Source organism: Trachypithecus francoisi, unplaced genomic scaffold, assembly GCF_009764315.1.
Source record: "Trachypithecus francoisi isolate TF-2019V2 unplaced genomic scaffold, Tfra_2.0 Lachesis_group18, whole genome shotgun sequence".
NCBI classification, from domain to species: domain Eukaryota; kingdom Metazoa; phylum Chordata; class Mammalia; order Primates; family Cercopithecidae; genus Trachypithecus; species Trachypithecus francoisi.
Window position 1 is genome coordinate 12,428,797 of NW_022681463.1, and position 12,955 is coordinate 12,441,751.

Genomic DNA, 12,955 nt, shown 5'->3' on the forward strand with positions numbered 1-12,955 from the left:
CCCCACTAAAAAGAGGATGTGTGAGCAGGGACTTGAAAGATATCAAAGAGCCTAAGGACAGAGCATTTCAGGCTGAGAGAACAGAAAATGCAAGAACCCAAGACAGAATGAGCCTTAAGAATTCAAGCAACATATATAATTCCTGTAATTAAATTAGTTTTATTTTGCTTATAACATAAAAAATGAAATTAAAAGTAGGAAATTCACAGGAGACATGGAAAAGCGTAAAACTTTACTCAATTGTAACTCATTACCAAAAGTACTTTAAAATCCTTCATTAGTAAAAAAGTAGCTAATACAACCTGCTGTCCTGCATGTCTGTATGTTACATGTGTATGTACTAACCAGCAAACGCGCAGGACAGAACTGTCACTGAGCTCAGCGTTTCCTGTGCCTTCCCTCACTAATGCTCCCATCACCCCTATCAGGAAGGCACTGATATCAATTTCATTTTACAAAAAAAAAAAAAATAAAGCCTTGGAGAATTTAATCTGTGTAAGATCACACAGCTAGTGAACAGTGGAGCCTGGATTGAAACGCAGGTCTTTCTGACCTCGAGGCCCATGGTCTTAACTAAGGCTGCTCTCACTAGCTGCATTAATAGCACAGCACCTCCACAACCTGAAGGATCTCGAGGTTTTAGCTCAAAAGTCTTCTACCTGATACAACAAAACAATATGAACAAACAAGAAACAGTGAATTTGGGAATCAAAAAAATGCTATCTGTGACACTAACAAACTTGAAAAAAATGTTTATTAAAAAATATATATATGTATATAAGGCATAATCTCAATTTGTAAAAATGTTATTCAGGAAAATGTGTGTGGGACATTCTTCTTGTCTAACTCTCTGCCCCTTTCATAGGGCTGACCTCAGTAACTAACTTCTGAGGAACAGGATGTGGTGGGAAGGATGCTGCACAACTTCCAAAGCTAGGTCAGAAAGGCAACAGGGCTTCTGCTTAGAACGTTGGGATGCCCACCCTCAGAACATAGCCACCACGCTGGGAAAAAGCCCAAGCCACATAGAGAGGCCACAAGTAGGGCTCTGGCGCCAGCCACACGGCAGTCTGGCTGACAGCCAGCATCAACCACCGCCCATGGCAGCAAGGAAGCCTTGTTAGTTACTCCAGCCCCAGCTACAGACTGGCTGCATCTACACAAGAGACCCCAGAGATAACTGCCTGGCTGAGCTCATCAACCCCTGGAACCCAGACAGGTGATGAAAACAAAAGATGTTTTAATCACTAAGTTACACAGCAACAGACAACTAGAACGTACACACATATGTGTACACATAGATATGTACATATGTACATTTGATACATGTATACAAATACACACACAGGTATACAATTATATGGGGCAGGTGAAGAATGGATGAAAATATATCACAATGTTACCACAAGTTATTTATGAATGATATGTTTTCTATATTTTCTATGTAAGCACATATTACTATTGGTTGGTTGGTTGGTTGTAAAAGAAAAATGGCTTATTTTGAATACACAGACGTGCATAATGGCAAATTCCATATATATACACATGTATAGGTGAGTGTGTATTTATATACATGCATGTACACATATATATGCACAATCAGAAAGGCATCTGTCTTTACTTTTCATCAGAAACTTTCACAGTTTCATATACCTCACTAATATTCATTTTCATGTCATTCATTTCAAATAACAGAATACATTCTGAATTCAAAAATCATCTAAATACCTGTAATGCTTGTTTTTGATTCATTCTTTCTTGCCATTGTTTTTCATCTTCCTCTTCTGAACTGAAAGTCAAACACACTTTTACGATATCTATGATTTTTAATGACTGCTTACAAAGATACTTGTATGCAAGGTGCTGCTCGTTATAGGAGCTACAGTGGTGAATAAAACAGCAAGATCTGTGCCACTACTGGTCTCATGGTCTGGTGGGGGACACATGTAAGTAAGCAATTAGAGTGGGATCTAGTAACTTCCACCACAAGGGAAGGGCAGGTCACTAGAGATGCAACAGGGATTCACCTCACCCAATGTAGGTGGAGTCACAAAAGCTTTCCAGGATCCCCGGCAATTATACTGGTTGGAGTTAGCCACGAATAAGTGAGGAGTCTAGTTGTAGGGAGTGGGAAGGTTCATGGAGAAAAGTGTTCCAGGCAAAGAACTAAGTTTTATAACTATATAGAAACAAGAAAAAGAAAGCCTGCCTGTGGAGGATGTGAAGAGAGGAAGGGATAAGACTGGAAAATGTAATTAAGGAGTTAAAGTTTTATCCTAAAGAAATGAGAAGCTAAGCTGAGTGTGGTGGCTCATGCCTGTAATCCCAGCATTTTGGGAGGCCGAGGCAGGTGGATCACTTGAGGTCAGAAGTTTGAGACCAGCCTAGACAACATGGTGAAACCTCGACTCTACTAAAAATATAAAAAATTTTCCAGGTGTGGTGGCAGGTGCCTGTAATCCCAGCTACTCCAGAGGCTGAGGCAAGAGAATCACTTAAACCCGGGAGGTTGGGGTTGCAGTGAGCTGAGATTGTGCCACTGCACTCCAGTCTGGGCAACAGAGACTCCACCTCAAAAAAAAAAAAAAAAAAGAAAGAAAAGAGAAGCTAGAAAGTGTTTTAAGTAAGGAAATGACAATATCAGATTTGGATTTTAAACAGACTATAAAACAAAACAGAGATTGGGCTTGGTGGGAGGAGTTATTACAAAAAGGGTAAGAAAAATACAAAGACAGAAAGAAGTTTAAAAACGAATAATGTAACCTGGAGAAAAAAGGACAGTGGGAGCAATGGAGACAAATAGAACCGCGCTGATTCAAAAGCTAAGTCGTCTCTTGGGAACTCCTGGGAAAGGAAGAGGTGGAGGGAAGGACAGGGGACAAAGGCCAACTGTCGAGTTTCTCATTCTCCACCTTCACTTCAAACACAGAAGCTACCAACCATGAAGAGATAGACAGAGGAAGTGGAGTCCACAGAGAGGCTAAGCAGAAAGGGCCAGAGAGATGCCAGGGGAGTGGGGCAGTGCAGCATGGTTTTTAGGGCAGAGAAGTCGAGTACACTAAGAAGTTCAAAGCATCTGCTAGATTTAGCAATAAGAATGTCATGGGTTGTGGTATTTTAGCATCATGGTGAGAGAGACCATATTGGATTGAAAAGCAGCTAGAAAGAGCTTGTGTAAGCAAAGTGCAAGGAAAACTAAAATTCATGCCTTGGAGAATTTTAAATCCACAGACCTGGCAGAAGTTCTTTAGACTGAAGAGGAATAAGAATCATGAATCACCAAAACACAAAGAATAGTAAATAAAAACTTTAGTCTTTGAAAAATATTCTGAAAGGTACAGATCGTGCCTATTTCAGATGCATTAAGAAATCTTCACATGCCTTATTATGTAGATAACACATCAAGGTTTAAATGTGTCCGAATGTAGCAATGACTAAAATAATATTCGTAAAGAGTTAAACATTTACCTGTGCTTTTCTTCCTCTTGTAAAGGAGGCAAAACATACATGTCATTTTCTCTTCGAACCTGCGTAAGACTGGGTAGTGCTTCATCTCTGGAAAGTACACAAATCTTTAAACAGATTATATGAAATAGTATTTTGAGTCAATAATACTCCCCTACTGATTACACAGACTCTGCTCAGGATGGTGAACAGGGACCTGACCTGGCTGCCCTCGGGCCACTGCTGTGGAAAATAAATGCAGTCGAGAGAAAGAAAGGAACCGTGGCGGGGCTGCTCACCCAGAGCCAAGAAGAGCATAATCAAAGCAAAAAGTGTACATGACACAACACAACAGCTGTTTTTTCTCATTAGCAAAGTTGATTCTCACAGAATGGAGAACTGCCACAACTCCAAATTACCAGGTCAAATGGCAGCCTACTTGTCTCATTTCATTCTCTATTTTCTGTTGAAAGTTAAAATTACATAGGGAAAGAGAGTCGCAGGAATTCAAGACAAAAATCACTTTTTTAAAACTTCATCTCTAACATGACTGTAATTTTCCTCTTGCCTTTTGCTTTTAAAGGCAGTTTTGATGGCTTGTCTTTTCAAAAATGTTTTCAGAAGCTTCTCTGTCGTTTTCCTGGAGTCACTGGACGCTAAGTCCTTTCTCTGCCTTCTCTTCGCCTATGAGAAGAAAGGGTGTAAGATCTCACTTCAGGATATTAGACGACTAGAAACATTTCTGTGATTTATTTCCCATAGAATTTGGTTTGTCTGAGTTTTCAGACTATGGTTGCTTTAGCATTTCCTCCTAATTGCCATATAAACGAGTAGCTTCAGCTTGCTGCTACATAAAGGATACCCAGAGTTTCTATCTATTACTTAATGGGCTACTATACAATATATTTGGGAAACTATTAATTTACTTTCAGTTTCTTTTAAATGTTCTTTAATATGCCCAAGAAGTGGAAAGCTTAAATGCTTCCCAAAAGGAATTATTTATTTATTCTATAAAATGTCACAGTGACACCAAAAACAATTCCTAATATTGCTTTTTATAAACATGCATTACTTACATGTAATTCTGCCCTTCAATATCCAAGATTATATATCACAAGAAATTCTAAAACGTATAGAAATATCTTGTAAGAAATGTTCAAGTCGTGACAAATGGATAGCCCCATGCTTATAGTTAAATTTCAGATAAAAATAACCAAGATATTCTCTTTTCCTTTCTAATCCTTCCACAAAGTACCTGACTTACAGTATGCCTTGGGTAACTGAAAACTGCAACATTCAAGTCTGGACACTCTTACTGAGGCAATAAATATCCCCCAGCTTTTATAAAGCCTTACTTTTATCCTGTATCCTCACTTAATTAGAGAGTATGTCTGGTATGATTACAAAGTCATCATTCCATTACTTTGGCATTTTCAACAAATAAAAGTCATATATCCAAATGGGTGCTGTCATTTGGACTGTTTAAACATTATTCTATGTTATTTTTTTAGAGATGGGGTCTCCCTGTGTTGCCCAGGCTGGACTTGGGCTCAAGCAATCCTCCTGCCCCCAGCTTTCCAAAAACATTTTTTAAAACTACTTCCAGAACAATAAAGCTGCAACTCATTCTCATTCTTCTATATCATGGTCAATTTCCTTCCTAGATAATCCACTTTAGTCACCACTTGGCACCACATAACATTGCTTACTCCTAAAATCCAATTCCCCTCAAGAGAAGGCTTGCTATCACAGAGGATACTTGATCTCAGATTCAGGGAGGCACTTCCCAAAGAGGATTTCCACAGTGTTCTGAGTGATGGCAGCATCCTTGAAATAAATACAGAACACCTAACAAGATCCTCTAAAAGGAAAACTCTCAATGGCAAGGTTTTCAGTAGTTAGTTTTATTTTATTTAAAAGTTAAATTTTATCTTTTAAATAAATTTTAGACAAATAAATTTAGATAAATAAATTTTATCTTTTTACTGTGCCCATGATGAACTCTCATAAAACTTTTTAAAATGAAAATTGTTCAAGATAAAAAAGTAGACGTAATTAAATTAAATATATGTCAAAATAAGTCTGTCTCTAAAATTCTAAAGAGAAAACAGAAATTTTATGTGAACTTTTCTAAGAATGCAGAAAGAAAAAAATTATTTGACACTTACCGAAAACTAGATGACACTTACCAAAGTCTGTTTCTTCAATAGTGGAGCATCCCCATCAAACACAAAAACAGGACGAATTCGAAAAAATAAGAGTTTGCAGAGCCGATGAAACAAAGTGAGAAGATGAGCATTTTCTATTGAGTTCCCGTGGTGATCCCGGACTCCTTTAAGTGCTTGGTTTAACCAAATGCTAATATCTGGAAGAATTGTTAATGGAAAAATCTCTGGAATTTTTCTCTTCATCCTCACAACTTCAATTTCCTAATAACTGATATTATCCAAATGTTGAACACTAAATACTTACCACTATTCATTTAAAACTGAAAAACATTTAGCTCTCATGGGATCTACCTAAAGTCAGTTAACTTTAGTTGAGCTCTTGTTACCCCTATTCACATACTGTGTTTTAAAATTATACAAAGACAGACATATCCTTTTAAGAAGTCTCGTTGCAAAGAATCACTTCTTTAAAAAGACAAGTGATTGCTAAAGAATTTTCATGAATTAGCACAAATTTTCTGGAGGACAATTTGACAATTCATAGTGAAAAAAACTTTAAAACTTTGCAGTCTATTTTACCACTTTCAGACATTGATCCTCAAAAAATCATCATGGATATATAATGAGAGTTATTTATAGAATGCTTGTTAATAATAATGAAAATATAACAATCAGCTTAAAAGTTTCTCAGCAGGTCTTTCTACAAAACTAATTATGGGCCAGGTGTGGTGGCTCACACCTGTAATCCCAGCACTTTGGGAGGCCAAGGCGGGCGGATCATGAGGTCAACAGATCAAGACCATCTGGCCAACATGGTGAAACCCTGTCTCTACCAAAAATACAAAAATTAGCCGGGCATAGTGGCGCGTGCCTGTAATCCCAGCTACTCAGGAGGCTGAGGCAGGAGAATCGCTTGAACCCAGGAGGCAGAGGTTGCAGTGAGCCGAGATCGCGCCACTGCACTCCAGCCTGACGACAGAACAAGACTCCGTCTCAAAAAACAACAACAACAACAACGAAAAAAACTAACTACGGCAGACCTATTTGCTAGAATACAAAAAATCCCTTAAAAATGGAAGTTGCAGGAGTATGCATGATAAGGAAGATAATCATTAAATATTATTAAAGATAATAAAACAGGTTATAAAAGCATATAAAGTGTAACTCCATTTTCTGATACAGTATATATGTTAGATATAAAAAACTAGAAGTTCACACACCAAAATATTAAGAGTATATATTACGTCTGCCGAGATTAAAGCTAATATTTTCATCTTGAAGTTTTCTTATATTTTTAAACTTTTCTAAAAAGTACTTCTCAAAAAATTTTATATCTGTCCAAAAGAAAGAGTGACACTGCACTCTGCTGGTTTTCCTGCTCTCAGACTCTGCTAGCTCCTGTAACACTGTTGGAGTATTCACTTCGTCGGTGATCTTTCTCAGTCCGTCTTCTTTCCTCCTGTCTGAACTATGAACCTCCACTCCCCTCCACACACACCACACCCTGACTCCATGTATATGTCTGGCCCAGAGCGCTTTCCTGACCCCAGAACAGAGAGCACAGATGACATCTCTACCCCATGCCTCACAGACATTTCAAACGTAACATGATCAAAACTGAACTCCATTTCTTCTCCACTAAGCTGCTCATGCCCCCATTTCATTGAATGTCACTGCCATTCACCCGAGCCAGAATGCTGGGCATCACCCTCTATAGCCCCCCCATCAACTATTACCAGGTCTATCAATTCTACCTTCTAATATATCTTGAAGGTATATACTAGATTTCATCAACGTGTCTTTAGTGAAAACCCTCCAAAGCTTCCCACTGCCTTCAAGATACCATCTAAAACTTCTCCTCCTGGTCTAGGAAGCCTCTGCTCACTTCCTGCCACTGGGTTTTTCTCAAACCCTGGAAATCACTAAGCTCCTTCCTGCCTCCAGGTGCTTCTCACATGCTGCTTCCTCTGCCTGAAAGTTTCTCCCTCTCTCCGCCTAGTTCTCTCCTACTCTAAGGCCTCGGTCTATGGGTCCCTTCCTCAGTCTAGATGAAGACCTCCTCCTTGTATACATTCCTATTTTAAAATATATTGAGGCTAAGCACATGGCTCATGCTTGTAATCCCAGCACTTTGGGAGGTCGAGGTGGGCTGAACACCTGAGGTCAGGAGATCGAGACCATCCTGGCCAATATGGTGAAATCCTGTCTCTACTAAAAATACAAAAATTAGCCAGGCGTTGATGGCGTGCACCTTTAAGGCTGAGGCAGGAGAATCGCTTGAACCCAGGAGACGGAGGTTGCAGTGAGCCGAGATCGCGCCACTGCCCTCCAGCCTGGGTGACAATGGGAGGCTCTGTCTCAAGAAAAAAAAAAAAAAACCAGAGAGAAACCTGAACTGATACTAATTTTTGCAGGTAAATTTTTTTTATTATTATTATACTTTAAGTTCTAAGGTACATGTGCATAACGTGCAGGCTTGTTACATATGTATACTTGTGCCATGTCGGTGTGCTGCACCCATCAACTCGTCAGCACCCATCAATTCATCATTTATATCAGGTATAACTCCCAATGCAATCCCTCCCCCCTCCCCCCTCCCCATGATAGGCCCCGATGTGTGATGTTCCCCTTCCCGAGTCCAAGTGATGTCATTGTTCAGTTCCCACCTATGAGTGAGAACATGCGGTGTTTGGTTTTCTGTTCTTGTGATAGTTTGCTAAGAATGATGCAAGAAATGGGGAAAGGATTCCCTATTTAATAAATGGTGCTGGGAAAATTGGCTAGCCATAAGTAGAAAGCTGAAACTGGATCCTTTCCTTACTCCTTTTACAAAAATTAATTCAAGATGGATTAGAGACTTAAATGTTAGACCTAATACCATAAAAACCCTAGAAGAAAACCTAGGTAGTACCATTCAGGACATAGGCTTGGGCAAGGACTTCATGTCTAAAACACCAAAAGCAACGGCAGCAAAAGCCAAAATTGACAAATGGGATCTAATTAAACTAAAGAGCTTCTGCACAGCAAAAGAAACTACCATCAGAGTGAACAGGCAACCTACAGAATGGGAGAAAATTTTTGCAAAAAAAAAAAATTTTTTTTTTTTTTTGAGACGGAGTCTCGCTCTGTCGCCCAGGCTGGAGTGCAGTGGCGCAATCTCGGCTCACTGCAAGCTCCGCCTCCCAGGCCCACGCCATTCTGCCTCAGCCTCCCGAGTAGCTGGGACCACAGGTGCCTGCCACCGCGCCCGGCTAATTTTTTGTATTTTTAGTAGAGACGGGGTGTCACCGTGTTAGCCAGGATAGTCTCGATCTCCTGACCTTGAGATCCGCCCGTCTCAGCCTCCCAAAGTGCTGGGATTACAGGCGTGAGCCACCGCGCCCGGCCTGCAGGTAAATTTCTAACACAGGGAAAGAACATTGAAGGAATCCCATCAAGTTATTTCTGTTTTTATTATGTGGCAGCAATTATTCTATGCACTGGCATATCCAATGCACTGAACAAAACACAGTATTGGCCCTATGGAGTTTATCATCTAGCAGGGAAAACACCAAGCCTGTGTGCTCCATGGCTTGCCCAGGCAATCTGTGCACTGCACTCGCTTTCACAGGGACTCTTATACACAATAAAAATCTGCTAGTAAATAAGTTGAACAGTTTAGTATTGAAATGAATGTACACTGCCTAACTTTTACTAACATAAAAAAAAATGTAGGCTCATCAACAATTAACTTACAAAACACTGTAACAAAACACCTAGTGGACAGTAAGTTAATGCTATGCTTATTATCATAATATTTAGCAATACCATGGGCCAGGCATATCCAAGGCCCTAGGGATATGCACCAAACAATTCAGCCATGAACAAAACAGAGACGGTCCCTATCTCCAGGAAGCCAGTGCAGCAGGACAAAAGGAATGGCAGGAGGTGATAGAGCCACCGGGAAGTTTCTAGAACGTGATTTAAGGATTAACTTTGATGAGTATGTGAAGAACAGATTATTAGGAAACCAGTTCTAAAATGAGTTAAAATAGCCCAAGTTAATGCAGAGAGTAGTGGTGGAGACCATGAGAAGAGGTCGGATAAAAGACACATCTCAGAAGTAGAACTTGGTGTTGATGTAGAACTGTCTTGTATTAGATCGATGTTTCTGCTTGCTACACGTACAGTCTGGAAAAGCCATGGAGCTCGCTATTGCATAGGACTAAATTAGTTTCTACTTGGCCCACTACTTTAAACTTAAACTTAAGTGAGGAAATCTAGTTTCAGATCAGTGACTCTCATCCCTGCTATCCATTAGAATGGATATGAAGCTTCTGAAACATATGGATTATTAAACCCCATGGGCCTAAAATTTTAAATCATAGATACAGAGGTAGGTCTTCTTTTATTTTTTATTTTTCAATTAACTACAAGTAGTGCCAATACTCAGGTAGGGTTGAGAATTTTGTCTTGAATTCTTAGAGATGAAATATGTAAAATTAGATGATCTGAAAATATTCACATAAATTATTAGACAAGAAATATGAAAAATGAGACAATCTGAAAATATTTGTATAATTTGACTTGTCTAATTATAAACTTCAGTAAGTTTATAAACGCAAAATTAAATTCCCGCAGACAGAAAAGTTAAAATCTGCAGCAAAGCCAAAAATCACTTTAGGTATAAGACCCAAAGACCAATAGCATTTTAATACAAAAAATAAGTTTCTTTAGTTCTTTAGTTAGGTGACTTAAAATGTAATTAATTCCCATTACTATACATAGCCCAAAGAGAATGTAATAACTTGCTAATACATTTAAATGCATCTTAGAAACATTAAAATCTAAGAGACAAAAGTTTAACTGGTAATTCTGCATTATTTGACACAGACATTTAGACTGTATAAATAAGACACTAAGCTATATAGATGGTTTAAAGACCAAACAATTTATTATAGGGATACAAGAGTAAATTTTGAAACTAGTATAATCATAGGTAAGTTTGTCATTAACAAACAATACAATAAAATCTAAATAATTTCAGGTGTCTGAATTCCCGTGAAAACGAAATAAAGCAAAATCAATTGTAGAACAAGTCATCAGATATTCTCCTTTGACATAAATGAGGTTATTATAAATATATGAGGTTGTCATTATGACTAGAATGTCTTTCACAGTCCTCTTTATGTATTAAGAGACAGGCATGAACACGGCTCACTGCAGCCTTGACTTCCTGGGCCCAAGCAATCTTCCTGCCTCAGCCGTCCGTGTAGCTGGGACCACAGGTGCAGGTCACCATGTCCAGCTAATTTTTTGACTGCGTGTAGAGACAGGGGTTCACAATGTTGCCCAGGCTTGTCTTGAACCCCTGGGCTCAAGTGATCCTCCTGCCTTGACCTCCCAAAGTGCTGGGATGACAGGCGTGAGCCACTGAGCCTGGCCACAGTCCTCTTTAGTAAGTCTTCACAAAGGCTGCTACATAAAATGATCTAAATCTTTGCTGAAGTTTTAAGGGCTCTTGTCACTGAAAACCAACTTTTACCCTTTATTTCTGAGAAAATCTTTAGACTGCAACGATATAGAGGAACCGCTTGAGAGCAGCAACAGGGCATGTGCCCTAAAAAACAAAAACCCTTTGGCTTTCCCCAATTCAAAGTACCCTGCCTAAAAACTTCTAAGCCAAAAATCAATTACAGATGTATTCAAAGATTATCCATTTCCAAAAAATGATAACAATCTCATTATATTTTAAAACTTATCAATGTCGTTTTATTTATAAGTTGTGTACCCACTGAAGAATTAGGGCTCCGCAGTCTTTGCTGAACGCCCACACATTCTTGCACTCCATTTCCGGTCCCCAATCCCCCCGCAATCATTTACAGGACTCTTTCCACAAACCCACGAGCCCCTAGACTCATAGATCCCCATTTAGGAAATTGGTGTAAGGTATCACCAGATTCTGAGCCAGAATAGACACTCAAAAGAAAAAAAAAAAAGACTACGTAACAAAGATCAAAATTTCAAAAACAGTATCACGTTTTGCTAAAGAAAAAAGAATTTAATCCCAATGACAAACAAAACCACCCAAACATGTACAAAAAAAACAGTCCTTAAAAAGTCAATTTAAAAAAAATGGTAAAACACCTGTCCACACTACCCTTCCTCTCGGAAACATAAATGGGGCAAGACTCAAGCAAAACTAATGGTCCAAATCTACTCTTCTCTCCATACTGACCTCCCGGACGGGATAATAGCTTTAAGATTTACTGTATTAATCGCGCTAAACTTCTCCCATTTAGGTAATTTATTTATTCCTCATTCCAATCCTGTGTGTAGATACTATCACCACCTCCACTTTGCAGATGAGAGAATTAAAGCAGAGAGGAACATAAAGCACTGCCACAAAGAGACAAACCAGGATGCACAAGCCGCTAAGACTGCAAAGCTGGGGAAAGCAGACAGGGCGGCCCTCCTCATCACCCGATTCCGCACTCAACCTACCACGGATCAAAAATATTTGCAGTGGAAAAAAAATAAATAAATAAAACATACCAATAAAAACTACAAAAAATTTTAAAATACAGTATACCAACTATTTACAGATCACTTACATTGCATTCGGTATTACAAGTAATCTAGAAGCGATTTAAAAGATTACGGGAGGCAGTGCATAGTTTATATGCAAATACCACGCCATTATATAAGGGACTTGACGGAACTTGAACATCGCGGTATGGGGGGGGGGGGGGCTGGAACCAAAGCCCCGGGGATACCGAGGTACGACTGTACTTAGAAACCCTAGTGACAGAGATTCTATAGCGACCCTGACCCAAGACCATCATCCTGCAGATGCCACTCTGTGCCCAAGGCAGAGCCCCGCGAGGAATCCAGCCCGAATCCCTGCATCCCAAGTCCCAACGCGGCGTTAAGGATACCAACAGCCAGGATCTTCCCTTCCAGTGCCTCGGGGCTGACCTGACGCCCAGAGCACTCCAGCAGCTTCCAGAGCCCCTGGACCCCCATGAGGCGGCTGAGTCCTCAGAGCGGACCCAACAACTTCTACTCTAATTCTTCTAGGACGGGCTGTACCGCCGCCTAGGACCCTGGGAGGAAGCCCTCCCTGCTCCTACACAGGAAAGATGGCAAATAATACAGAAGCCACGATTTTCCAGGGGGGGAAAGCACTAACGGGAGCGCGTTACAGGGGAGAGACTCCGGCTGCAACACGTCCCAGCGGCTGTCACCGCCTCCCGGAAGAAAGATAGGTCCAGAGAATGGCCGTTGGTGGGGAGGGGCAGGGCGTCGCTTCGCCCAGCGCTTAGGCCCAAACGTCTGCGCCTCTAATGGAAGACCGGGGTGAG

The 12,955-nt window shown here is 40.1% G+C and overlaps 1 protein-coding gene across 1 annotated transcript in view; it reads right to left on the reverse strand.

Moving 5' to 3' along the window:
* The window catches only part of LOC117063531 (DNA repair protein complementing XP-G cells), a 31,158-nt gene extending 18,203 nt beyond the window's left edge, over nucleotides 1–12,955 (reverse strand). The window contains exons 1-5 of the mRNA XM_033177305.1: nucleotides 12,530–12,955; nucleotides 5,634–5,809; nucleotides 4,013–4,128; nucleotides 3,469–3,555; nucleotides 1,729–1,789 (exon numbers count right to left, since the gene is read on the reverse strand). Of these exons, the coding sequence (XP_033033196.1) occupies nucleotides 1,729–1,789; nucleotides 3,469–3,555; nucleotides 4,013–4,128; nucleotides 5,634–5,809; nucleotides 12,530–12,617 (528 nt within the window). The 5' untranslated portion in view covers nucleotides 12,618–12,955. The remainder of the gene's footprint in view (nucleotides 1–1,728; nucleotides 1,790–3,468; nucleotides 3,556–4,012; nucleotides 4,129–5,633; nucleotides 5,810–12,529) is intronic.